This window comes from Lynx canadensis, chromosome B1, assembly GCF_007474595.2.
Source record: "Lynx canadensis isolate LIC74 chromosome B1, mLynCan4.pri.v2, whole genome shotgun sequence".
NCBI classification, from domain to species: Eukaryota; Metazoa; Chordata; class Mammalia; order Carnivora; family Felidae; genus Lynx; species Lynx canadensis.
In genome coordinates this window covers 35,532,758-35,558,784 of record NC_044306.2, presented here as the reverse complement: position 1 = coordinate 35,558,784, position 26,027 = coordinate 35,532,758, and the positions used below count along the sequence as shown (strand labels likewise).

General features: G+C 53.4%; 2 protein-coding genes across 10 annotated transcripts; one reads left to right on the top strand and one right to left on the bottom strand.

Annotated features, from left to right (window-relative positions):
* Positions 1–94: 94 nt before the first annotated feature.
* Positions 95–17,238, top strand: FAM160B2 (family with sequence similarity 160 member B2). Of its 9 annotated transcripts, none has more exons than XM_030312441.1 (17): positions 95–194; positions 4,260–4,338; positions 7,294–7,466; positions 10,217–10,321; positions 10,417–10,539; positions 10,767–10,994; positions 11,098–11,294; positions 11,584–11,692; positions 11,911–11,987; positions 12,555–12,744; positions 13,229–13,374; positions 13,492–13,620; positions 13,795–13,885; positions 14,090–14,233; positions 14,613–14,753; positions 14,969–15,069; positions 15,298–17,238. In XM_030312441.1, the coding sequence occupies exons 1-17, from the start codon at positions 150–152 to the stop codon at positions 15,434–15,436; spliced, it is 2,217 nt and encodes a 738-aa protein (XP_030168301.1). In that variant the 5' UTR covers positions 95–149; the 3' UTR covers positions 15,437–17,238. The 9 variants fall into 9 exon arrangements, with proteins under 9 accessions (XP_030168301.1, XP_030168299.1, XP_030168300.1 ...); XM_030312439.1 differs by having other exon boundaries at positions 14,090–14,272; XM_030312440.1 differs by having other exon boundaries at positions 13,780–13,885.
* A 747-nt stretch (positions 17,239–17,985) lies between these two features.
* On the bottom strand, positions 17,986–21,141 carry NUDT18 (nudix hydrolase 18). The gene is made up of 3 exons (XM_030312448.1): positions 20,863–21,141; positions 19,786–19,999; positions 17,986–19,522 (listed from the first exon to the last, which is right to left on the bottom strand). The coding sequence occupies exons 1-3, from the start codon at positions 21,022–21,024 to the stop codon at positions 18,927–18,929; spliced, it is 972 nt and encodes a 323-aa protein (XP_030168308.1). The 5' UTR covers positions 21,025–21,141; the 3' UTR covers positions 17,986–18,926.
* Between the last annotated feature and the right edge of the window lie 4,886 nt (positions 21,142–26,027).

The following is a 26,027-nucleotide window of genomic DNA, read 5'->3' as shown; positions in this document are numbered from 1 at the left end:
GGCCGAGGCGGGGCGGGCCAGGCAGGGCCCCGCCTCCTCGCCGCGCCTCCCGGGCCGCGCTCCGCCTGTGAGCTCCGCCGCCGCTGCCGCCGCCGCCGCCCGCCGCCGCCCGGGAGCCCAGCCGAGCCGGGCCGGGCCGGGCCGCCAACATGCTGAGCCGGCTCGGAGCGCTGCTGCAGGAGGCCGTGGGGGCGGTGAGGCGGGGGAGGCCGGGGCGCGCGGGGCCTAGGCCGGAAGGGCGGGCGCGGGACCGGGGGAGGATCCGGCGGGCGGGCGGGCGGAGGAAGCGGGCCCGCCTCGGGGAAGGGACCCCCACCCAGGCCGCGGCGCCCTTTCCCCGGCCTCCTCTCTCCCCTGTCGCCTCCCCCCCCCCCCCCCCGCACAGCACTCCTGCTTCGCGTGGCTTCTTTCCCAATCGCACCGACTTCCAGCCCCTCTCCGTATCGCCCCAGCCCCTAACCCTTCTCCCCAAATGGCTTCCTGTCTCTTTTTCCTGCTCCCCGTTCCCAGTTCGCTCCCAGTTCCCCAACTCTTCTGTGCCAGAGGGCTCCCTTGTCACCCAAGAGTTTCTTCCCCAAAGTCCCCTCCCCAGGCTGTTCGCCTTCCTCCTCGGCCCACGCTCCTCCCTTCCTGGCCACCTGGGCTTGAAAAATAGACGTCCCTTGCCCTCCTTCTGAGCCTCCAGACAACCCCAGGACCTTAGTCAGGCGCGTGTCTCTCAGCCTCCACTTGAGAAGTCCCAGCCCAGATGGCCCAAGCCCTGACCGTGTATACACAACCCAGAGGTGGGTGGGTGCCTGGCCCAGGAAACAGCAGGGCCCAGGGGCTGTAAACAGAATGTTATCTCCCACCACACTAGCCGCACCACACCAGCCGAGCCAGGTTGACCTTGAGTCAGGAGAGGCCAGCCTGGTGGGGCCTTGGGGCAGCCATGTGAGGAAGAGTTTGTGTTTTTGCCATTTTCTGTTGGGAGTTGAAGGCTGGTCACAGGCGGGTTCACTTCATTCAGTGAGATAAAAGTGCAGTGTGGATAGGGTAGGCCAGAGGCCTTCTGTTTAAAGCAACCCTGCCAAGAATCTGTCTGTAGAGTTAACAGTTCTTTTGTCTCAAAGTAGAAGTCCTCCTCTAATTGATCGGTTTAGTATATTGTATCAGAGTTGCTCTGGAGAAACAGACTTGTGTTTCACCTCCTTTCTCCTCAACGCACCCCCCCCCCCCAAACAGAGCTTATTGTACATGGGAACAGGCTCAGCCTTAATGAGATTTGTGAAGAAAGTGAAAAGCTTCTCCTCCTGCCTCTCCTGTCCCCAGCCCTGCCCTTCCTGATGTCCAGGTGCTTCCAGGGCAGCCCCCCTTGGGAGGGGTTCTAAAATGATCTCTTCTTCCGCTCCTCCTTGTCTCCTATCAAGACAGCTGTCATCTTAGAAAGTGATGTGACAGGGGCGCCTGGGTGGCGCAGTCGGTTAAGCGTCCGACTTCAGCCAGGTCACGATCTCGCGGTCCGTGAGTTCGAGCCCCGCGTCGGGCTCTGGGCTCATGGCTCGGAGCCTGGAGCCTGTTTCCGATTCTGTGTCTCCCTCTCTCTCTGCCCCTCCCCCGTTCATGCTCTGTCTCTCTCTGTCCCAAAAATAAATAAACGTTGAAAAAAAAATTAAAAAAAAAAAAAAAGTGATGTGACAAACTACTTCATACCTGTCAGGGAAAGCTCCATGGGCAGCGTGGGTAGGTGGGCCAGAGAGAGCCTTAGTTTTGAGAAGTGAATTTCTAATGCTTCCAATGAGGGAATTTCTGCATCAGTGGCTGGAGGGGGTACTGGTGGTCAAGGGAGATATTTTTAGGCAAGTGATCTTCTGCTCCTGAGTATACAATATATAGACAATTCTGGAGAAGTTTGGCTGACCCAGTATAGCTGTCAGGAGAGATAGGAGCCCCTCTTTTGCTCTCTACCCCCCAGATCAGGGCATAGCCCTTACCCTGGCTGTGTCACCAGGTTAGGACCCCAGCAAGTTGCTTGACTCCTTGTTATAAGGAGGGAGAGTGCTCCTTCATGCCCTCTTCTGACAAAACAGAATAGCAATCCTTATGGTTCTTTTAAAAAAACATCTTTGTTATCATTAACGAAGATAGTAAAGATCATCATGTGGTATAGTTCCTTTGGAGTTATGATAACTAATAGTAGATTCCCTTGCTTTCTTCCAACAGTCTGTTTTGTGACAATCCGTTACAGTTTGCTAACAGTCTGTGTTCTCTGGGTTCTCCTCTTACCCAATTGTTCTTTTCTAATGTAAGTCCAGCTCAAGGTTTTAGGAGACTATCAATGAATTTTGAGACTAGATGAGAGCCCATCACAGAAAAGTGAGATAATTATAGTGCTGGTCAAGGAGCAGGGGGCTTTCCAAGAGACAAGAAACTATGGAAAGGAGGTGTTAAGGAGTTTGCTGAGCTATTTAGTACATATGAATGAGTAGTCACTATGTGCAGAGCCCTTTAGGAGCAGGCAGAGGTAGAAAACACAGAACCCGAGCCCTCAGGGAGCTCACAGTCTGGTAGAAGAGGTGAGCACTAATCCAGCAATAATAGTATCACACAGGACGTGGTAAGATGCAGTCAATTCATGTGGAAAGTGTGTTTGGAATGACTTACTGGAGGTGCCACTCCAGTAAGAGTCATGCCCCCCACAGCTAACTTTGAAAGAAGACAAGGTTGTCTGGGAGCGTTTCAGGGCCTCTGATTCAGTGTTACTGCTTCTTTCTCCTATCTTAATGGCCTTCCAACCATTCCTTCTGCCTTCATCTCCTACACAAAACTGCCAGATGACCCTGCCTGGAACACTGCTCAGAAGATGTCGTTGACTGCCCCCCACTGCCTGCAAAAAACAATCCTGACTTGGTGGCTTGATGTACAGGGACACATACACTCATCAACCCATCCTTGTCCCAGACACTCTGTGCAGAGTTCCTTCTGCAGGAAATGTCTTTCCTTCATCTCGAACTGTTGAACTCGGACCCTGTTCTTCAAGTTTTAGTTCAAGGGTAACCTCAGTAAAGCCTTCTCTGTTCCAGTGCTCTTTTCCCAGAGATCATGTTCCATCTCTCCTGTGTCCTCATGCAACTTCCTGTAGCTGAGTTATTCAGGGTGGTTTTATATTCTCTTCTCCCTGGCACTGGGTCTTCAACATCCTTATATTGCTTATAGCGTCTAGCATAGCATCTTGTACACAGTGGGCACTCAAAAGATACTGAATAAATAAGGAGTAGACTGTCAGTTCTATGATGTAGTAAAGTGTGAGGTTAGAGAAAGATGTGTCCAAGAACTCTGGCAAGGCCTTTCTGGAGCTGGTGGCCCTTAGCCGGACCTCACTGGTGACTGTTAGGATCTAGGCAAGCGTAGGGGGATGCAGGGCTTCCAGGGTAAAGGAGTGGCCTGAGCAGAGATGGAGAGGTAGAAATGAGCATCTGTGGTAAGGGATTATTTGTGCATTTTTCTCCTGTAGTCATTTACTCCGCAAGAAAAGGGAACAAATGCTCTTTTTTGGAGTTTTCAGAGAAAGTAGTTATCAATTCAAAGCTACTCTCAGTGTAGAGATGGAGAGATCACTTCTGGAAAAGGGAGAGGTTTGGGGCTTGCTCACAATGGGAATAGAATTCCCTGGGGCTTCAGGCTGTGCACCCCTAACTCCTCCAGCAGTTCTCAGCCTTGGATAAAAGACGCAAGCATGTTGTAAGTAAGGCACTTTATTAATATTATGCTAACATTACCCATCTGGTTGAATGAAGCCTTTCAGTGGCCTTGAACACAGATTTTTGCAGACTCTCAGATTGAGAGGGACCTAAAAGCTTTGTCTCTGCCATGTTTTCCACGTGTATCATTTTTATTTTGTTATTTTGGGGACGCTTCACTGTTTTCCTCTATGTCTTTCTATTGTAGTGTAACTGTCTTGAGAGGATCTGTTTCTGTGTCTGTTTCCCCCACCAACATTCTTAGCTCTTCCAGGACAGGGACTGTGGAATCATGACATGTAGCAGGAGTACAGCATTTCCAGGACAGAGGGGGTCCAGGAGAGGTGCCAAGAGATTGTCCTGGGGAAAATGTGTTATTGTTCCCTTTGAGAACCTGGATCACAGTGCTTCCTCCAGGGCCTAGCACTGACCCAACACTTGGTAAATGGTGGAACATCTGTTCTGATGGGTGATGGTGGCAGCGGAGCCTGTGATCACTGTGGTGGCTACTTAGGCTGTGTGTCTCTGCTCTCTCCACAGCGGGAGCCCAGCATTGACCTGCTGGAGGCCTTTGTGGAGCACTGGAAGGGCATCACGCACTACTACATTGAAAGCACAGGTGGGGCCTGCTTCCCCTTGGACGGGGGACTCCTGCAGGGAGTGGGGAGGAAGGTGTAGGCAGGGTCACCACGCAAGGCAGAGATGCAGGTATCCTGGATAAGGTGACAACTGCTGCCAAGGAGTTCAGACTGGGGGCTGGCCCCACCCTGACCTTTTGGGAGAGGAGCCGAGTGAAGTAGGAGTGGGGACTAGGAAGTTGGGCATCTCACTGGCCTGACACTGCAAGGCAGAGGTTGAGCCCCACTTGCCCCTAGCTTCCAGCTCTGCAGACGTCCAGGCCTGTAGTCCCCAGGTACCTGTTCCTCTTTTCCCTGAGCTGACTTAGAGGGCATTTCCCTTATAGAAATCTAGGGTAGGAGGAGAACTGAAGTCCAGGCATGTAACGTGCCTGTGTCCTTCTCCCCTAGCTGAGAGCCAGAGCCTCGGGTAATCTGGGCCCATCAGGATGGCTTTCTGAGGGGCAGAATCTGATTGGCTGCTCTGTAGTCAATATGTTGGTATTGGCAGATACACACTGGTGGCCAGGTAACCCTGTCCTGCATCCCTGGCTTTCTACCTCCTGGTTCAGACTAGGGTTTGATTCCAGTCTACATCTTTCCTAAAGACTTTATTTCCAGCCTGAGCCAGCCCAAGAAATTAAAAAGCAGTCTTTGGACACTCTGAGGGACCCCTAAAAGTCCTTTTAAATCACGTTTCTGAATCTTGGTACTGTTGACATTGGACTTAATCATTCTTTGTTGTGGGGGGGGGAGCTTTTGGGGGTGCGTGTTTAGCAGCAGCTCTGGCCTCTACCCACTGGACACCAGTAGCACCTCCTACCCATTGTGATAACCATAAATGTCTCCAAAAATTGCCAAATGTTCCTGGGGGCAAAATCGCCCCCAGTTGAGAACAATTGCTTTAAACTGAAGATCTTTGGGGGCACCTGGGTGGCTTAGTCGGTTGAGTGTCTGACTCGTGATTTCGGATCATGTCATGATCTCATGGTTCCTGAGATTGAGCCCCACATTGGGCTCTGTGCTGACAGCGCAGAGCCTGCTTAGGATTCTCTCTTCCTCCCTCCCCCCCCTCACTCTCACTCTCTCTCTTGCTCTCTCTCCCTCTCTTTCTCTCTGCCCCTCCCTTGCTCTCTCTCTCTCAAAATAAATAAACATGAAAAAAAAAAGAATCAGAGGGGCATCTGTGTGGCTCAGTCATTTGCACATCTGACTTCGGCTCAGGTCATGATCTTGTAGTTTGTGGGTTCAAGCCCCACATCGGGCTTGCTGCTATCAGCCTGTCAGCACAGAGCCAGCATCAGATCCTCTGTCCCCGTCTCTGCCCCTCCCCTGCTTACGCTCTCCCCCAAAATAAATAAATATTTTTATTTTTTTTTTAATTTTTTTTTAATAAATATGTTTAAAAGGAATCAGAAATGTCATTAGCTATTAAAAAAATTAAACTGAAGACCCTTTTTTATTGAGATATAATTGATGTAACATATCATATAACTCAGATATACAACATACTGATTCAATGTATGGATATGTTGTGAAATTATCATCACAATAAGTCTAGTTAATATCCATCACCCTGTATAGTTACCAATTTTTTTTTCTTGTGATGAGAACTTTTAAGATCTACTCTTAGCAGTTTTCAAATATACAGTACATTAACTATAGTCACCATGCTGTACTTAACATTCCCAGGACTTACTTATTTTTTAACTGGAAGTCTGTACCTTTTACTTATTTTTTTTTTAATTTTTTTTTTAACGTTTTATTTATTTTTGAGACAGAGAGAGACAGAGCATGAACGGGGGAGGGGCAGAGAGAGGGGGAGACACAGAATGGAAGCAGGCTCCAGGCTCTGAGCCATCAGCTCAGAGCCCGACGCGGGGCTCGAACTCATGGACCGCGAGATCGTGACCTGAGCTGAAGTTGGACGCTCAACCGACTGAGCCACCCAGGTGCCCCAAGTCTGTACCTTTTAGACTGAACATCTCTTGACAGAGAGCCCCAATCTATCAGGACAGTGGGAAAAGATCCAGAACTGACTCAGGTCCACCTGAGGTTTCATCTGACCCCATCCATTCATTTCCTGAACAGTACCTAGACCAGAGGTGCAGATGTGGGGGAGGTGAGCCAAGTTGCTCAAAAGCCAATGCTTTTGAGAAAAGCTAGGGGGTGCTCCAAGGCCAGTCCCAAAGCATCAAAACTAGTTTTACAAGAACACTCCGTCTGAGACTCTGACTACAAAAGCCCCAGCTTCTCCACCAAGACCTTCGCACAGTGAAACTGCTTTGCCTCTGAACCTGTGGTTGTGCATGGACTTTTTTCTGCCTTGTAAAAAATGGAGTACTGTCTCCTGTGAGTGTAAAGAGGACAGGAGGTTACCTCTCAGGAAGCTGCTAGAAGACAGCTTCTACATTATGTGACAGAGACCCCTAAGCCCATGGCTTGTCACTTTGGCCCAGAGCTGGCCTGCAGCCTGGGTAGTGTACCCTTCTGTATGTCCCAGAGTTTGGAGAAAAAATGATGCCACTTTTTTGTAATTTTTTTAATGTTTATTTTATTTATTTTGAGAGAGAGAGAGAGAGAGAGAATGAGCAAGTGAGCAGGGGAGGGGCAGAGAGAGGATCCCAAGCAGGCTCCACACTGTCAGCGCAGAGCCCGACGTGGGACTTGAACCTATGAACTGTGAGATCATGACCTGAGCCAAAACCAAACAGACCCTTAAGCAACTGAGCCACCCAGGTGTCCCTAAAAGATCTTTTGTCTTGTTAAATATAGAGGCACCAAGTGCTAACTTCCATTTCCTTTGGTCTTTGAAGCAAACTGTTAACCTGGCCTTACTCCAGGTTTACCCTCCGCCCCCCCCCCCCCGTGTTTCGGGGGGGGGGGACTGTGGGCTTGACCCCCTCAACACAGAGTCCCCTCTTCCCCCCCACCTTTGTTTCCTGAATCTCTATTAGATGAAAACACCCCCGCCAAGAAAACAGATATTCCCTGGCGGCTGAGGCAGATGTTGGACATCCTGGTCTACGAGGAGAGGCAGCAGACAGCAGCTGGCGAGGCAGGGCCCTGTCTGGAATACCTGCTGCAGCACAAAATCCTGGAGACCCTGTGCACGCTGGGCAAGGCTGAGGTGGGCAGGACCCTGGGGTGCCCCTGGAACTTTCCACCCAAACTGGAGCCCCTGTGTTCCAGGCTCTTCCACCTGTCCTCCCGTCACCTAGGTTGAGGAAATGCTCCCATTACTGTCAGCATTCATTCAGTGAAGATGTACTAAGAACCAGCCATGTGCCAGGCAGGGTCCTAGGTGCTGGGCACACAGCAGTGATTAAAACAGACAAAAATTCTAGTCAGAGAGTGGTGGATAATAAGAGGAGCCTGCATGCAGTATATTCAACAATGACAAGGTCATGGAGAAAAATAAAGCGGGACGGGGAATTGGCAGTGCAGGGGAGGCCAGTTTCATACAGGCAGACTTCGTTTTATTGCACTGCACTTGACTGTGCTTCACAAATACTGCATGTTTTACAAGTTGAAGGATTATGGCAGTGCTGCGTTGAGAAAGTCTATTGGCGCCATTTTTCCAACAGCATTTGTTCATTTCGTGTCTCTGTGTCACATTTTGGTAATTCTTATAATATTTGAAACTTCGTTACTATATCTGTTATGGCGATCTGGGATCAGTGATCTTTGATGTTGGTATTATAATTGGGGGCACCACAGACAGTGCCCATGTAAGACTGCTCCACCTACCAGCCACTCCCCATCTCTCTCCCTTCCCTTGGGGCTCCCTATTCCCTGAAACACAACAATGTTGAAATTCGGCCAATTAATAACCCTATAATGGCCTCTACATATTCAAGTGAAAGTAAGAGTTGCATGTTTCTAAATCAAAAGTTAGAAATGATTAAGCTTAGTGAAGAAGGCACATTGAAAGCTGAGATAGACCAAAAGCTGGGCCTCTCGCACCGAGCAGTTAGCCAGGTTGTGAATGGGAAGGAAAAGTTCTTGAAGGAAATTAAACGTGCTTTCCGGTGAACACACGAATGATAAGACAGCAAAGCAGCCCTGTTGCTGTTACTGAGAAAATGTGGAGCAGCATAGAAGATCAAACCAGCCACAACATTCTGTTAAACCAAAGCCTAATCCAGCACGCCCTGACTCTCTTCAATTCCGTGAAGGCTGAGAGAGGTGAGGAAGCTGCAGGAGAAAAGTCTGAGGCTGGCAGAGGTTGGTTGACGAGGTCTGAGGACAGAAGCTATCTCCGTGACATCAAGGTGCAAGGCGAAGCAGCAGGAGCTGATGTGGAAGCTGCCGCAGGTTCTCCAGAAGATCCGGCTCAGATAATTCATGAGGATGGTGACACTGAACAACAGGTTTACAACGTAGTGAAGCAGCCTCTGTTGGAAGAAGATGCCACCTAGGACTTTCACAGCTACAGAGGCAAAGTCAATGCCTGGCTTCAAAGCTTCAAAGGACAGGCAGCTGGTGACTTCAAGTGAAGCCAGTGCTCATTTACTATTCTGGAAGGCCGAGGGCCCATAAGGATGATGCTAAATCCATCCACTCTGCCTGTGCTCTGTACATGGAACAACAAAGCCTGAATGACCACACTTCTGCTCACTGAGTGTTGTAAGTCCACTGCTCGCTGACAGTGCACGGGTCACCCATGAGCGCTGATGGAGATGGACGACGAGGTGAACGTGGTCTTTGTGCTTGCTCACACAGCATCCATTCTGCAGCCCATGGGTCAAGGAGTCATTTCAACTTTCAAGTCTTATTATTTAAGAAATGCATGTTGTAAGGCTATGGCTGCCGCAGACAGGGATTCCTCTGATGGATCTGGGCAAAGTAAATTGAAACCTTCTGGAAAGGAGTCACCATTGTAGGTGCCATTAAGATCATTCGTGACTCACGGGAAGAGGTCAAAATAGCAACATGAACAGAAGTTTGGAAGAATTCGATCGCAGCCCCCATGGAGGACCGTGAGGGCTTCCGGACTGTGGTGGCGGAGGTGTCTGTGGGTGTGTGTCGGGGGGAACGGCGAGAGAGCCGGGACTGGAAGAGGAGCCTGGATATGGCACTGAATTGCCGCCGTCTCGTGAGCAGACTTGAACGGATGAGGAGTTACTCCTTCTGGATGAGCAAAGACTATGGTTTCTTGAGGTGGGAGCTACTCCTGGTGGAGATGCTGTGAAGATGCTTGAAATGACAACAGAGAGGTCAGAACATGACATAAACTCAGTCGATAGAGCAGCGGCAGGGTTGGAGAGGCTTGACTCCAATTTTGAAAGAAGTTTTGTTGTGAGTAAAGTGCTATGAAACAGCATCGCGGGCTGCAGGGAAATCGGAAGACTCGATCAACACGGCAAATTTCATTGTATTATTTTCAGGAATTGCCGCAGCCACCCCGACCTTCAGCAACCACCGCCCTGATCAGTCGGCAGCCACCGACATAGGGACAAGACCCTCCACCGGCAAAAAGATTATGACTCGCTGGAAGTGTGGATGATGGTTAGCATTTTTTAGCAATAAAGTATTTTTAAGTTAAGATCATGTACATTGCTTTTTAGATATAAGACAATTTCACACTTAATAGACTATAGTATAGTGTAGACACAGCTTTTATGTTCACCAGGAAACCAAAAAATTAATTTGACTTGCTTTATCGCGATATTCACCTATTGCAATACTCACTTGATTGTAGTGCTCTGGAAGCAAACCTGTAGTATCTCCAGGAAGTGAAGGAAGGAGGCTTGCAGAAAAGGCGCCCTCTGAGCAGTGACAGAAGGGAGGATTGTGCTATGGCCCATGGGGGAGGAGCACTCCAGGTGATGGTCATGGCTTCATCTGCTGATGGGCACTCTGTTCCTTGACCCCTAGTACCCCCCAGGCATGCGACAGCAGGTGTTCCAGTTCTTCAGCAAGGTTCTGGCCCAGGTGCAGCACCCCCTCCTGCATTACCTCAACGTCCACAGGCCTGTGCAGGTGAGGGACCAAGAAACTAAGGGGTGTCTGAGGGTCAAGCCCTTCTCTTCCCTGCTACCCCATTCCCTTCTGTTTCTATCTTGCCTCCCTTCTAGAAGCTTCTCCGACTTGGTGGGACAGTTCCTGGATCCCAAACAGAAAAGGAGGAGGTGCAGTTCACCACCGTTCTCTGCTCCAAGATCCAACAGGATCCAGCCCTGCTCACCTACATCCTGGAAGTGAGCACCTCTGTGGGGAACAGAAGCAGGAGGGCCCAGACCCCAGGGCAGACCCCTGTGGCCCTTCTGAGGAAGTAGAGGATGGAGCAGGTACTCAGGCACCTAGGCGGCTTCCTCTCTAGCTCCACGCCGAGGCCCTGCCAGCCAGTGTGCAGCCTGTATTCCCAAGGGGGCATCATGGGGAATGGTCTGTACCATGAGCTGGCCTCATGCAACCTTCTTTGCAGGGTAAAAAGATTGTCAGTAGGAAGAAGTCATCCAAAGAACCCATCACCCTGCCTAGAGAGGCAGCCAGCATCCAAGACAAGGACCACCCCCACAGCAAGTCTCCTGACCTGAGTCCCTGTAAGGCCCAGGCCTTGACCGCCCAGCTGCCTGCTGAGACGGAGGAGCCAGATGGAGGAGTTGGGGAAAGCAACCTGATCACCTCTCTGATCGGGTTGTGCAAGAGCAAGGTGCTAGCTGTACACAGAGTGGGCAGGGGTGGGGAGGGTGAACTGCTGGGAGGGGATCTGGGGGCTCAGATGTATGTCCCTGAAGTTGTACCCCTACCCCTAGAAAGGTCGGGTGGCTCTGAAGGCCCAGGAGAACCTGCTGCTCCTGGTAAGTGTGGCTTCACAGGCAGCTGCCACCTACCTGGTGCACAGCAGCCCTTGCTGCCCTGCCATCGTCGAGCACCTCTGCCAGCTGTACCAGTCCATGCCCACCTTCCTGGACCCTGCAGACATTGCCGCTTTAGAGGGCATCAGCTGGAGGTAGGCACTTGGCCAGGGAAAGCAGGGCTACATCTTCAGTGGCTAGCAGCCCTCCCTGTCCTCTGGTAGCCACTCCTCTGATTTCCCAGGAGGGATGGGGACCCCTGCTGGCCACCCTCTTCCTGAGGGTATAGCCCAACCCAGCCCATCCCAGCTTTCCCTTGAGGAAAACACCACTTTTGCTTCTGTACCTGATCTCCCAGCAACAGTGGTTGCAGGGAGAAGGGGCCCAGATTCCAGAAGGTACCTGAGGCAGGCCTCCCAGCTCCTTTCTTGCTTCCCCCTTCAGGTTGCCCAGTGCCCCGTCTGATGAGGCTTCCTTCCCTGGCAAGGACGCCTTGGCTGCCTTTTTGGGCTGGTTTGATTACTGCGACCACCTCATCACAGAGGCACACGTGGTGAGCAGGGGCGGACATCAACAGGGCTCTCTGTGGGGGTGCCCCGCGGTTCACCCCACTCTCTTCACTGCATCCACCTTGAGGAACAAGTAGGTCTCTCAGGAACTAGGGCCCCAGGTCTGCCTGTTATGTTAGACACTGTGCAAGGACACAGTTGTTTCTCAGTGGAAAGCACTCGTGGGGTAAAATGTGTTTAATACATGCTCTTTGGCACCTAGGTGGTTGCAGACGCCTTGGCAAAGGCTGTAGCTGAGAAATTATTCATGGAGATTCTGCAGCCCCACCTCCTGCATGTGTAAGTTTATGTCCAGTCCCCTTGGGCATGGCCATGGTCTGGATCCAGCTGCCCCTCCCCACCAAACCTTTTCCTGTCCCTAAGGCCAGGGACCTCCTTGGCCAGAGTCACATGGGTCTGTGGGCTCCATGGTTAATGTTTGCCAGGTTTGGCCCCCTGACACACGTGGCTCAGAGCCACATGGGCTGACAAAGTCCTCCCGCTCCGGGACTCTAGGACCTCAGGAGGGCTAGGGAGCGAGAAATATAAGCCAAGATGTAAGGAAACCAGGAAGGGGTTCTGTCAGCACCACATTCATTCACTCCTAGCTGCCTCTTTGGTCTTACGTCCCCCGTCTGGCTTTCAGACCCCAGGCCTGGCTCAGTGCTCTTTCCCTGTAGTTTTTTTTTTTTTTTTTTCAAGTTTATCTATTTATTTCTTTTGAAAGAGAGGGAGTACGAGCAAGCAGGAGAGGGACAGAGAGAGAGAGAGAGGGAGAGAGAATCCCAAGCAGGCTCTGCACTGACAGTTGTCCAGTTGTCCAGACGCTAACTGACTAAGCCACCAGGTGCCCCTGTCTCCCTGTAGTTCTGAGCAGAGTGTGCTGACCTCCACCGCCTTGCTCACGGCCATGCTGCGCCAGCTCCGCTCCCCTGCGCTGCTGCGAGAGGCTGTGGCTTTCCTCCTGGGTGCAGACCCGCAGCCCGCAGCCCCCGAAGATGGCCCCCGCACTCTGTGCGCTCACCTCATCGGGCACTGCGATCACCTCTCTGATGAGGTGAGGTGGGGCAGGAGGGGGCTTATCCTACTGCCTCCCATCAACCCCTGCCCAAGGGATTTCCTGCATGCTTCTTCCCACTGTCGTTAGCTTACCTTGAGGCATTGGAACTCCTACCTGCGCCCCCAACAGTGACATGGTCATGGCGGCCAGACTGCTTTTGTCACATAGTTTTCTGTGATCGCATACTTGCCATGTGACTTGATATTTTCCAGACCTATTTCATATTCATTTGGCTTGTTTGAGGCTTACAGCCACTCTGAGCTAGGTGAGGCCGATATTCCGTTTTGCAAACATGGAAACAGACACAGAAAAGCCAGTTGGCTTACCCGATAGCACACATCAAATTAGTAACAGAACCAGCACCAGGCAGACTCCTGGTTCCTAGACCAGCACCCACCCACTCCCCCCAAACCCTGCTGTCTGATCTTTCTTATCCGAGTGAGCAATTCCTAGGTACGCCTGCTGACCCTTTCTTACCCAGATCAGCATCACCACGCTGCGGCTGTTTGAGGAGCTGCTCCAGAAGCCACACGAGCAGGTCCTCCGCAGCCTGGTCCTCTGCAACCTCGAGGGCCGCCATTATGTGGCCCGAGGCTCCCCTGAGCCCGAGAGCTACGAGGACACCCTGTAAGTGAAACCTTGTTCCTCTGGGAAGCCTCAGGCTGCCCAGGACCCATTACGGCCCTCAGTACCCCCACACTTATTCATTTATTCCTTGGTACCACTCGTCTGCCCTGGCCACAGAGATCTGGAGGAAGACCCCTACTTCACGGACGGCTTCCTCAACTCCAGCTTTCAACCCTCTGCAAAGCCTCCCCCAGCCCCTGCCACCAACTCAGATGGCAAAACAGCAGTGACCGAGATCGTCAACAGGTAGGGAGCTGGTCAGGAAATCTAAGTCACTTGAGGTTTGTTTGTTCTATCTTTGGCCATAGCCCCGATGAGGGGCAGCCCAGGAGGGAGTGTTCCCTCAGAGCTGGAGAGGGGGAAGGGAAAGACAGAGCAGCCCAGCCGGAGCCCCTCCACACCTAGGGTCCTGTCTCTCAGTTTCCTCTGCCTGGTTCCCGAGGAAGCCAAGACCTCAGCTTTCCTAGAGGAGACTGGATATGACACGTACGTCCACGATGCTTATGGACTGGTAAGTGTTGAAGCTTCTGCCAACATCCACTTCTCATTCCTCAAAGCCGTGGTATTGATAAATTCCACCTTCTCCCTCTGTGATCTCTCTCTCTTCCCTGCTCCGGCCAAGAACCTCGAGTGTATCCTTCCCACATGGCTTCCTCTGCCTGTGGGTGCCTCCTGACCACTGGGCTCACCTCCTCAACTCTCACTTCTGTTTCAGTTCCAGGAGTGCAGCTCCCGAGTCTCCCCTTGGGGCTGGCCCCTCGGTCCCACACCCCTGGACCCCCATGAGCCTGAACGGCCTTTCTTTGAGGGTCACTTCCTCCGAATGCTGTTTGACCGCATGTCCCGGATTTTGGAACAGGTAGTCAACAGGACTGGGCCCTGGCTACAAGGTTACAAGGTGAGGGCCCACAGGAAAACTCGAGGCAGTTTGCCTCTGGAGTCCTTCAGGAGAGTGGCCTGGCCCTGGGGGTCGAGCCCTCTTTGGTTCTTCAGCTCCACACTCTCCTTCCCCCAACCCCTCCCCTCTCCGTTCTCCAGGCGGGAAGCCCCATCTTGCCTCTGCTCCACACGCCCTAACATGTTCTGGCCCTCAGCCCCAGGGAATCCATGACACACACACATCACGTGAGACTCCCACCCCCGCACACGTTCACACTGGCCAGGCGCCTGGCTGGGGGAGTGCAAAAATGCTCACCGCCCCCTGCCAACCCTCAGCTTGTCCGCTGTGTTCCCTACAGCCATACAGCCTGAACCTGCAAGTGACCTCAGTCCTGTCCCGGCTTGCCCTCTTCCCCCACCCCCTTATCCATGAGTATCTCCTGGATCCCTACATCAACCTGGCCCCTGGGTGCAGGAGTCTGTTCTCTGTGCTTGTCAGGGTAAGGATGCTGGAGCCGAAGGGCGTGTGTCGCTGGTGGTGCAGGAAGGGAGGGCAGTGGGACGGGGGTGGGGGGCTACAGGAGTGGGAACCCTGGCCAGCGCCAGGGGAAGGCACAGGCACACGGCCCCTCCCCTGCCACGGTACTGCAGAGCTAGGGGACCCTGCATGAGTGTCACCACTGCCCCCCTCAGTCCTGTCTCATTCCTGCTCTAGGTGATCGGGGACTTGATGCAGAGAATTCAGAGAGTACCTCAGTTCCCAGGCAAACTGCTCCTGGTACGCAAGCAGCTGATGGGTCAGGTCCCCGGGGAGCAGTAAGTAACCGAGGGAAGTGGTGCCCAAGGATGGACCCTGGGGTGGGAGGGCAGAGTGATCAAGGGAAGTGGGAGGAGCACAGGCCAGGGGGCAAAGAGGGCCCGTTGCCGAACTCCATCTTCCCTCAGAGGTGTCTGCCATTGGGATGTACCTCATGGACACTGGGTTGTCATCCTGGGTATGCTCCTGCTGCCTCCCAGCTATGACCCACATGCTGTCTCCCTCAGGCTGGACCACCAGACTCTCCTCCAGGGCGTGGTGGTTCTTGAGGAATTCTGCAAGGAGCTGGCTGCCATCGCTTTTGTCAAGTTCCCCCCGCACAGTCCTCACCTGCACCTGTCCCCACCCCAGGAAGGCCACGTCTGAGCCAAGAGCAGGACCAGATGGGGGACTCCTGTCCTCACCTCTGCCCAAGAGCTGCCTCCCACCTGGCATGGCTGCCACCTCCCGCTTCCCAGGGTGGGAGCTTGGTTCCACCTCTACATCCCAGGTGCCTCTGCCTCTGAGGAGGCCTGGGCTTCCACTCCCAGGTTAACTCAAGAAGACCGTGGCCTGTCGGTCACACCAGACTGGGTTCAGGGAGTGGGTCTCCAAGGTACCAGAGGCCAAGGAGCAAAAGAGATGGCCTTCCAGACAGCATGGTGTCCTCGGGGCTTTCTTAGGAGAGCTGGGTAATTGCCAGCTGAGCACCCAGACCCAAACCCTCATGTGTTCCGTGCGTGTCACCTGTCTCTACGGACGATTTGTGGCCAGGGCCAAAACCTGTGGCTCAATTCCAGGGGCACAGGGGGAGTGAGTGATGGCTCTCAGGCTGGTCAGAACTGTAGGCCAGAGAGATGGGGGCGTGGGAGCCCTGTCTCCATCTTGCTAGGTACCACAGATGCTGCTGAGACTTGACATTTTTTCTCCTGCCTTCTTGACTTAACCTGTGGTGAAGGGGCAGTGGATGGCAGAGAAGCCCATTCTCCCTTCCCGGACCTTTTGGAGGCTGTTGCAAAATTCCCAACCACCTCATGGCAAATGCCCAAAGCATGCTCCGCGCCCAGGCGGGGGCAGCTGCTAATGAGAGCCTTGGTGCAACTGCAGCCAGGGCAGGAGAGGGCTTGGGAAGTGGGGGGCTGGGTGCCAGGCCCTGGCTCCAGCTGGTTTCTCTCTGGCGCCTCTGAACCCGTCTCGGCAGGTCCTCAACACCTGGGCAGAGGGGATCAGAGACCCGGGGAGGCCAGGCCTGGCCCTCCACATCTCACCCAGCCCACAGAGTTCTTGACGGAATACTCTTCCAGGGGAGCAAGGGAGCCAAGGGGAGAGATGAGGCCAGGATGCCCACCTGACCCCAAGCCCCCATGGCCTAGCGGGGAGGTGCTGGAGCACTGGCAGCCAGTTGTAGTGTTGTTCTCCCTGCATGCCCTTCACAGCTGGGGCTGCCACCCCACCCGGCCCGAATCTGTCTCAACCTGCAGGAACACACAGGCGGCGCCAGGCATTACCTCACAGCAGGACTGCAGTGGCTGGCTTTGCTCCTGGGCAAGGAGGAGCAGGCCAGAGCCCCTTTCGCTTCCTTTTCCTGCCTATGCCGCTTCTAGAAGCCGGCCGCAGGTTGCCAGGAGGTGACATGAAAGAGGAGGAACTCAGTGACCTCTCCCTCTCCTGCATTCCTCCAAGCTGGGGAGGACTTAACTGCCGCTCTGAAGGACACCGTGCATGTGCGTGCATGCGTGTGTGCGCACGTGGGTGTTGGCGTGGGACAGGGGAGCAGAGCTCATGGGGCAAATTGGGTCTGAACTCTTCAAGTCAGAAAACATTTGAGCATCCGGGAGTCACAGATCCTCCCCTCCTCCATCCCCCTCAGCATTCGCACTGCGTCCCCCCAGACAACACAGCAATCAATGGTTTGGTTGCATGGGCACAGCTGCCCCGATCTCCACCGTTCGTGTCCTCCTGCACAGGCCTCCGCTGCTCATTCAGGCCCATCTTCCTCCCTGAGAATGACAAATTCCTTTTCCAGCACTAGAGCAGAGGGGGGCAGTGTGCTAGGGGGCGGGCGGTAAATAGAGACAGGCTCTGGCAGCGCAAATCTGATGTTCCTCCGCGCCTGCCAGGAACCAGGCTCTCTCTTGGCCAAGCCACACTATTTCTGCCCAGCTTACCTACAGCCGAGAGCCAGCTAGCCTTGGAGACTCTGGGAAAGAATGGGCCATCTGAAGCATCTGTATGCAAGTCTCATTTTGAGGTTTGTATGTTGGGAATTGTATGAATGCTTTAGAGGACTTCATATTTTAAAAACTTGGTCCCTAAATGTGTGTGGGGGTGTGCTCAGGAGGGGTAGCTGAGAGAACTCCAGGAGAGAGCAAGTTGGAAACTTGGAGAGGGCTGCTGAGTGGCTCTCACCTCAGTGCATGTCAGAATCACTTGGTTTGCTTTTTACAATACCAGTGAAAGCAGTGTCTCTGGGGGGCGGCCCAGCATTGTTAATAAAGCTCTCCAGGTGATTCTAATGGGCACCCAGGGTTGAAAACTACTATAGACTAAATAAAGTGGGAGCAAAGTTTGCCCTTCGACATGGATATAGACTGGTGGGTCCCTCAGACCCTGAGAGAAGTGAACCAGAGTGAAAGGGTTTGGTTCCATCATGTGGGAGATGTTTGTCCTCAGAGGGGACAAAAGGATTCCTACCACAGCCTAACGCTAGAAAGATAAGATGGCAGGGGGAGGGGATGGGAAGGGGGCCTTGGAGGTTATCCTGGGTCTTCAGTGTCAGAATGGAGTTACCTCAGAAGGGAAGCCTCATCAAGTGTTTCCTTGCTCAGAACCAGAAATCTGTATTACATCCATTGAGTAGCACACGATATATTTTCTTTGTTCACTTCCTGTGGGTTTTTTCCTTAAATTTTAGTAAAGTTCTTTTAAAAAAAAAATTTTTTTTTTTTTTTTTAAATCAAGACTCTTCTGAACTGAAGGGAAATGAATAAAAGGTTTTGGTCTGGCTTGGTCTGGAGTTGTAGAATGGCAGAGGCAGGAGCCTAGAGGTAGGCAGAGTGATGCAGGGAGTGGACAGGGAAGCCCAAAGAGATGAAACTCTGCTGAGAGGCAGGGCCAGCTTTCACAACTCCTTGCCCCCCTTGGAGTTTCTGGTGTTCTCACAGCTCAAACCTTGGAGGGGATGTGGACACCTCGCACCATGGCAGACAAGAGAAAGAGAATCCCACTGGGCCACAGACGCTACAGCGGGTGGCAGGAAGTTGGCCTGCCCCAGTCCTGCAAGTAGGGGACACGGGCCTGCTGTCTGGGAAGACGTGGGGGGCGGTGGTGGGACAAGGGGAGGAGCTTCTTTTTTGATGTGCTCCCCTCTTCCTGTTCACTCCCTCTCCACAGAGACATTTAGGCAGGAAAGCAAAGTAAGTACCACGTATTTACTCAGCAAGGGGCCCACTCCCTTGGAATGACCTCCCTCAGCACCCAGTCCATGTTCTCAGCGCCTGAGAATCAGATGTAGGCCTTTCCTGAGGCAAGCATGGAAAATGACAAGTAGGTTCATGATGACGAGTAGCCATCTCACGTTCAGAAGGTTCTCACATCCATCCCCTTAGGGAGGAGGGCCCTCATCGGTACCCATGGGGCAATTAGGTCCTTGAGCTCTGGAATCCTTGTTGGGTTAAAGGCACTGTCCTTTCGGTGCGATGTAGGGACCAGCTCCATGGAGAAGGAGATTCCCCTGACAACCAGGGGACCAGACAACCTGCCTGCTCCCAACACCACCAGATCCCTGACTGCCAACCTCCTGCTTCCCCCAGAGGAAAGCAAAGCCACGGTGGGGGGAGCACCGTCACCCAGCTCCTTGCACAGAGATGGCACCTTCCTATCTGTTGACTGGGACGACAGAGGATTCCCGAAGCCTCTGTAAGAGTTGGCTTTGTAGGTCTTCCTCCATCACCTTCCACCAAAAAAAGTTCTCACCCCGAACCTTTGGGGGCTCCCTCTGCATACCTGGGTTCCGAAAAGCCACAGTCACCAGCACATTCAAGCAGATGCCATCTGCATGGTCTTTGCCCAGGTGCTGCAGTCCAAGCAACCCCTTGGTCTCTACTGCCAAGTGGTGAAGGGTCAGACACTCCTGTAGCAGCCGCAGGATGGCCATCTTGATGCCACCCCTCTGCTCCATGGGAGTGAAGCCACAGGCAGTGATGGGCAAGTGAGGCATCCCCACTGTGCCCACCAGCACCCACACTGTCTGGACGCTGGTAAAGGTGGCCACAAGCCGCTGGCAGACCAGACTGCAGGGAAGCTCCTGGGGCAGAATAAGAGGGTGCCTGGCTTGCTGGCGGTACTGGGCAGCTAACTCCACCAGGTGCAGAATGTCCTGGGCTCGCAGCGGAGTGGGCAGGGAGGTCCGAGGGTACCAGCCAGCCTGCAGGGACTCTGCATCTGCCTCCTTGGGAGTCTTGAGAATTCCACCTGCAGGGATGTCGAGGATGGGGTGGAGGAAAGGGTCTCTGTTGAGAGAAATGCTGGGCCTGGCGGAGTAAATGGCCACCCAGGCATTCTAGCCCTGACCCAGGGTCATGGGGCTGTGGGGGCTGGGGGTCAAATCTTCAGGCTGGAATCTGGAGATGCCAGGCTTGTACCAGACAGAATAAGGGGCTCATCTCACCAGAGGACAAGTTGGGGGAAAGGTGTCAACTGCCCCCTGCCAAACACTGCCACCAGGTGGGCCATACCTGTGGCTTGAGCGAGGAACACAAAGCGGATCCAGGAGGGGCCCCGCTCCTCCACAGACAGCAACGTCAGAGGCTCACAGTGCAGCCCAGCCTCTTCCTTCACCTCCCGCTGCAGTGCCTCAACGATGGTCTCCCCAGGCTCCATTCTCCCCGCGGGTAGGTACCAGGACCCACGGCACTCTTTCTTGGCCTCCTGGATCAGTAGCACCTCATCCTGAGGGGAGAGAGAGGATCCTCACCCCCACCACAGCTGTGCTGGGAACCTTCCCTTGCCCTGGGGTTAGATCCTAGCTCAAACAGAGTCACCCAACACCCCCTTACTGGTGGATACCTCAAATTGTTGACTGGTCCTTGTGTGCTTGGGGGCTGCAGCTGTCTCGCTGTGCAATGTATCCCTCTTTGCTTTCAGACTTCCATTTCAGAAAGGGGCTAAGATTCCTGGGAGCTGTTTCAGGGGCTGGGGATTAGGCCCCACAGTGAGGCTTGCCATGTATCCTGCACTGACTCCTGTCTGTAGATGCATTGTAGACATCCCCCCTCCCCTCATGGAGGGGCCTCACACTGGGGCCTAGGCTTTGAAACACACTCCCAGGCCCCACCCCATAAACTCCTACCTACAGCCCTGGCCCCTTCTAGCTGTTGTTGCAGCAACTTGTACAGGGATCAGCACAAAAGAACATCACACGGTGGGGCAGAAAGTCTGAGTATAAGTGCAGGTTGTGCCATTACTGTCCATGGGACCCAGAGGTCTCTGAAGCACTGGACAGATCTGAGCCCACTCCGAGGCGGGCACTATGCTAGATTCTGGGGAAAGAAGGCAGCCCTCCTCTCAAGACAGTGAGGCCTAGCGGGAGGAAATAAACAGGTTCCTGGGCCTCAGATCCCTCTTCTGAGGGTACAGTCTCGGGGCTGGGCCGCACAAAACTCAGATGTAAGTGTGAGTGTCAGTGCTTTGCAAAACTGGGAAACACCACGCACTAAGAAGCGGTGGCTCTTGTCGGTAGGTCCTCTGTCCCCACCGGGGCTGGCTGCGTGCTCCAGAGGGCCGGGCGCTGGGCCCGGCGGGCGGACGCTCACCTGCTCGTTGAGGAACACGGCCAGCACCACGTAGCAGACGTTCTTCCGCAGCCGCACCGGCGCCGGCGGCTCCTCGGCCGGTTCCGAGTCACAGCTGTGCACACTCAGCCCCTGGCCCCCCAACACCGCCGCCAGCGCCCCGGCCAGACCCTCCGAGGCCATCGGGTCCCCTGGGAGGCAGCGGACGGGCCCCCGCAGGTGGGTCGCGCCGGGTGGGGTGGGACGCGGGTGAGATCCCAGTCACTCGCCCTCGCCCCCTCCCCCTGCCGACTCGGACCAGGCGCGCTCGAGAACGCGGAAGCGCCCGGCGAGCCCTGTCCGCTGATAGGCTACGCGTCACCGCGGGCTGCCCGGATTGGCTGGCTCGCGTCAGTGACTGAGGGGGCGGGGCCAGTCCGTAAGGGGTCTAGGAGCCAGGTTTGAGTGGTGTGCGCAGCGCACTGACCTCTGCCTCTCAGTTACCTCCCCCCCCCCCCCCCCCCCCCCCCCCCGCCCCGCCCCGGCCTCTCTCCGGCATTTCTAGCTGCCAGCTTCGCTAATTCCTCCAGCAAGCACTTGTCTGGGCGAGTTCGGACGGTGACGTCATCGTGCCTGCAGGCTGCAGAGGAGCGCCACAGTGGCCAGCGACGATGACGTCACAGCAAGCCGATGACATCACTGAGGCCCGGGGCTGTGGCTTGGACCTATACTGTGCAGCTGTGGTTATACACATACCATGGTATTGCCCAAATTGATCACTTCCCAAATAACCTTCTTTCTTCACTAAAAATGTACCTCATGTCACTGTCGCAGGAGGAAGAGTAGCTCCTGCCTTGGAGGAGATTCTGACCTTGGGAAGGTGGACATAAACATATAATAAAAAGTCATCTGAGGGTTATAAGCCAAGTGCTAAATGATTGGCTTGGTCAAGAGGTGTGACAGGTGCTCAGAGGAAGGAGGAAGCAGGGCTGAGATGGTCAAGGTGTGGCTGGAGATGGGAGGAGGGGACTGGGGATAGAAAGAAGGTCTGGAATCAGCCAGTCCAGCCTTCATCGATGTCCTGGCGGCCTGCCCACTGCATTTCCCACACAGTTTTAGGGCCCTCTCCACTGCAGACTGAAAGCCCTGTGGAGGGTAGGGACCAGGTCCTGCTCCTTCATCTTTGTCCCCCCCCTCCCCCCACCTCTACACACACCCAGCTCACACGGCCTGGTGGCCTGGCGCAATGAGAGCAGGGTGTGGGTTGTTTTGGCGAGTTCTTACTTCTCTCCCAGACTGACCTTTCCTCCTCAGAGCTTCCCTTAACCTACTCTCAGGACAGTAGGACAGGGCCAACTGGAGTGAAACTGTGAAGCCAGCCAACTTTGGGCTTCTTGTCCTCAGTTGGGTCTCCCCTTTCCCTGCCTGCTGGCTTTGTGCACTTTCCTTTTGGGAGCTTGGTGGAGCAAAGCATTGGACTTGGAAGCAGATGTCTGGCCACTGCTCACTGGCTGGCTATGTGCCCCTGGATAAATTGTGGGCCTCAGTTTCCTCATCTGAACAGTAGATTCATAGTAGCTCTTCTTTCACAGGGTTGTTGGGAAGGTGAGATGTCATGGGAGGAGCTCTATAGACTGTCCAGTGTGGGTCACCATGACCAGGCAGCCTCAGGGTGGGTCCTCCTGGCCACAGCTCTTGTTGCTGCCACACAAAGGTCCACTGTCATGAAATATGCCTACAGAACTATACCCTCAGGAATTCCAGTCACACCAGATTGGCCTCGTTAGGCCTTTCTCTCCCAGGGAACTGACTGCAGGTTCCCTGGAGACAGGGCCCTGCATTTGAAGGTGGGATGTCCCTGCCAGGCCCACAGTCTTTTGAAGTACTTGGCAAACACTGCTGCCCCCAGCCCTATCCAAGACCTCTCCACTCCCAAACAACGGAACTCACGGGACTGAGTCAGGCCCTTAGGACTGAAAAGCAACTTGTCAACGTATTTGCTGTGTGTGTGTGTGTGTCTGCAGGTCAGTTTTCACATCTGTGAAGTGGGGACTGCATTGGTCCCAGACTCCTTTCTGCCTCCCAGGGATGATTTGAGAGAGAATGAGGTCATGTCTGGCAGGGCTATGAGAGCCTCAGAGGCAGCCTAAGATAAACACCAGGCCGCCTGGAAGAGCAGACTGCAAGAAACCACGGCTCCACTCCCCCATTATCACTGGGAAAAACACTCCTCCCCTGTTAAGTGGACCTAATCACCCCTGTGGTGAGGAACACACGAGACAACAGGAAAGCCCCTTGTAAACTGAGAAGGGCTGCGCAGGCAGAGGGCTCTCCAGGCACTGTACCCAGCCCTTCTGGGAGTGCAGAGGGGGACAACAGAAAGTAGACTTTCTCAAGGCATTGGGTGGAAGACAGAACACACCAGACTAAGCAGAGGCCCTAAGACTGACAAGAAAAGCTGAGGGAGGAAGGGGGGCTGAGGGAGAAGCCTCCAGAACCAGAAATAAAGAAAGTTCTTTGTTAAAGTTTGCTCTGTATCCTCCATTTCCAGAGAGAGCAGAACACTGGTGGGGGTGGGGCTGCCCAGCATGATGGACAAGTGTGGCCAAACTGGTAGATCACAGAGTACAGGACTCCCAGCATCCATGGGAGCAAAGCCTGAGGCAGTCATTTCAGAGCACGTGGACACACATGCGCGTGTGAGCACATGTACAGGAAGGCAGTGTAGGCAATCTTGGAAACAGGGCCAGGGATGGGCAGGCAGGGTGGGGCAAGGGTGTCTGTGATTCTGGAGGCCTTTACAGAGCAACAAATGCCGTCCCTCTGCAAAGTAGGAGTGTGAGGAGGGCAGCAGCCCAAGGTATACAGGGAGGGGGAGGTTTGGCTCAGCCTGTGCTCTGCCACTAGCTGGCTGAATGACCTTGGGAGAGCCACATCTCCCCTCTAGGCCTTCTGTATCATGCAGGCATAGGTGGATCCTGAAACAGAAAAAGGACATTAGTGGAAAACTGGTGAAATCCCAAAATTCTGTTGCTTAGTTAATAGTGTTGTATCAATAGGGGCGCCTGGGTGGCTCAGTCAGTTGAGCGTTTTTCAGCTCAGGTCATGATCTCAGGGTTTGTGGGTTCAAACCCCGTGTTGGGCTCTGTGCTGACAGCTCAGAGCCTGGAGCCTGCTTTGGACTCTGTATCTTCTCTGCCCCATCCCTACTCACACTCTGTCTCCCTCTGTCTCTTAAAAATAAATAAATATTTTTAAAAATGTTTAGTGTGTCAATAATGATTTCTTCGTTTTGATCACTGTGCCATGTTTGTGTAAGATGTTAACATGGGACAAAGCTGGATGCAGGGTAATCAGGAACTTCCTGTACTATCTTTGTGACTTGAGTGTAAATCTAAAATCATTTTAAAATAAAAACTCTGAAAAGGTACTTTATAAGAAAAAAGAAAAAGGCGGCACTGCTTATCTACATGCTGATGTCACTTCCGGCGCTGAGGGTTGTGCTTCTGTGTTATTTGGGCGAGTGAGAGGGGCTGGAGTAGACAGTGGACAGCGGGGATGCTGGGAGAAGCAGAGACCCCAAGGGCAGTGCTGGACTGGGGTGAGCCAGCTGAGCCTCCATGAGGAACAGTGCCACCAAGTGCCCCCAGACGTCTCAGGGTCAGTACCCACCTGGACTGGCTTCATGCCCAGGGCCAGTCCTAGAACATTTGGTCCACCTGCTGTTTGCAAGAGTCAGATCCAATATGCCCTCGAGGGTGCTGTGACCTGCCATGAGATGGAGGCAGCAGAGAGGTGTGCAGAAAAGAGAGGCCTGGTGACTGGGCTATCTCTGTCTTCCCGCAAGAAGGACCCCATGTTTGGGGTTCTAGGGTGACATTAGGACACAGCTATATAAGGTGAAGTGTAAGTAGGGATGGTCGTGCAGTGCCACTTGGAACAAGATCAACTGTAAAGTGTGTGTGTTGGAAGGAGGACAGAACAGCAAGCTCATCTGCAAAGTCCATTAAGGGCCGAAACTAATGTAAACGAGGCTCAAGTCCGGAAGCTTGGTTCAAATCCCAATCCTGCCACTGAAATTGCTGCGTGACCTTGGGTGACTCAACCCCAGCCTGCCTCTTTCCTCTCTGTAAAATATAAATAAATAATATCTACCTCAAAACCATGATAAGGGATTAAATGAGATCAATTAAATGAAAACAGTGGCAGAGTAAAGTGTAGGACTGCTTCCATTTTTTCTTCTCTCTCTATCCCATGATAAAATGAAAATAACCTTGCTTTGCAAACAATGAAGAAACCTAATTTTTTAGGTGCAGGATGGTTATGTAAACCACAGCAAAGCCACATAAGGGAATATAAGCAGCTATTTAAAATGAAGGTTGCATAGCAACACAGAAAATGACCATAACACAGTGTCGAAAGGAAAAATCAAGTACAAAACGCATCAATTCAATCATGTATGAAACCCTTAGAGAAAATACAAGGAAATACACCAATAATGCTAACAGTGGTTGGGTCGGGGTGAGTGGAGATGAGCTTACAAGTGACTTTTTCCTATTTTCTAAATGTTCTGAAAGTATATTAAATTTATAATAAAAAATTTTATTTCATAAAAAACAAAAAACCCACTCCCCGAACCACCGCAGGAACAATTAGGTATAACAAGAGCTGGAGTATGCTGGCGCTAAGATGTACAAGGGCAGCGGAGCGGGCTGAGCCACCCCGGAGGGCCCTGGGGGCGGGGAGGGGCCTGTCAACTGTCTCTCGGGCAGCAAGCCAGTCCCCGGGTAGCGGGCCTGGGGCCAGCCGCGGGCACTGAGGGCAGATGGCTAGGCAAGGGCTCTCCTGGGCCGCACTCCCAGTGCTCCAGGTCAGGGCAGACAGGAGAGCTGGGGTAGCCTGAAGTTTGCCCGCGGGTTGGGGCTCTAGATCTCTGCAGCCAGTGCGCACAGGAAAGCTGCCATGCTGCTGCACCCCAGGGTGCCTTGCCCACCGTCTGCTGTCAGGAGCATCCTCAGGGGCAGACCCCTGGAATGTTCCATCTGCTCCTCAGTGGGAAAAGGATCCAGGCCCCAGGAAGAAGAGTAGGCAGGGGTGTTTGAGGTCCCTGTCATCACCCCCACCCCTGCCCCACTCCACTTCCTTATCTCCCCACCCCTCCCCAGTCCATGTGGCCTGCAGGAGCAGGGCCAACCACTCCAGCAGCA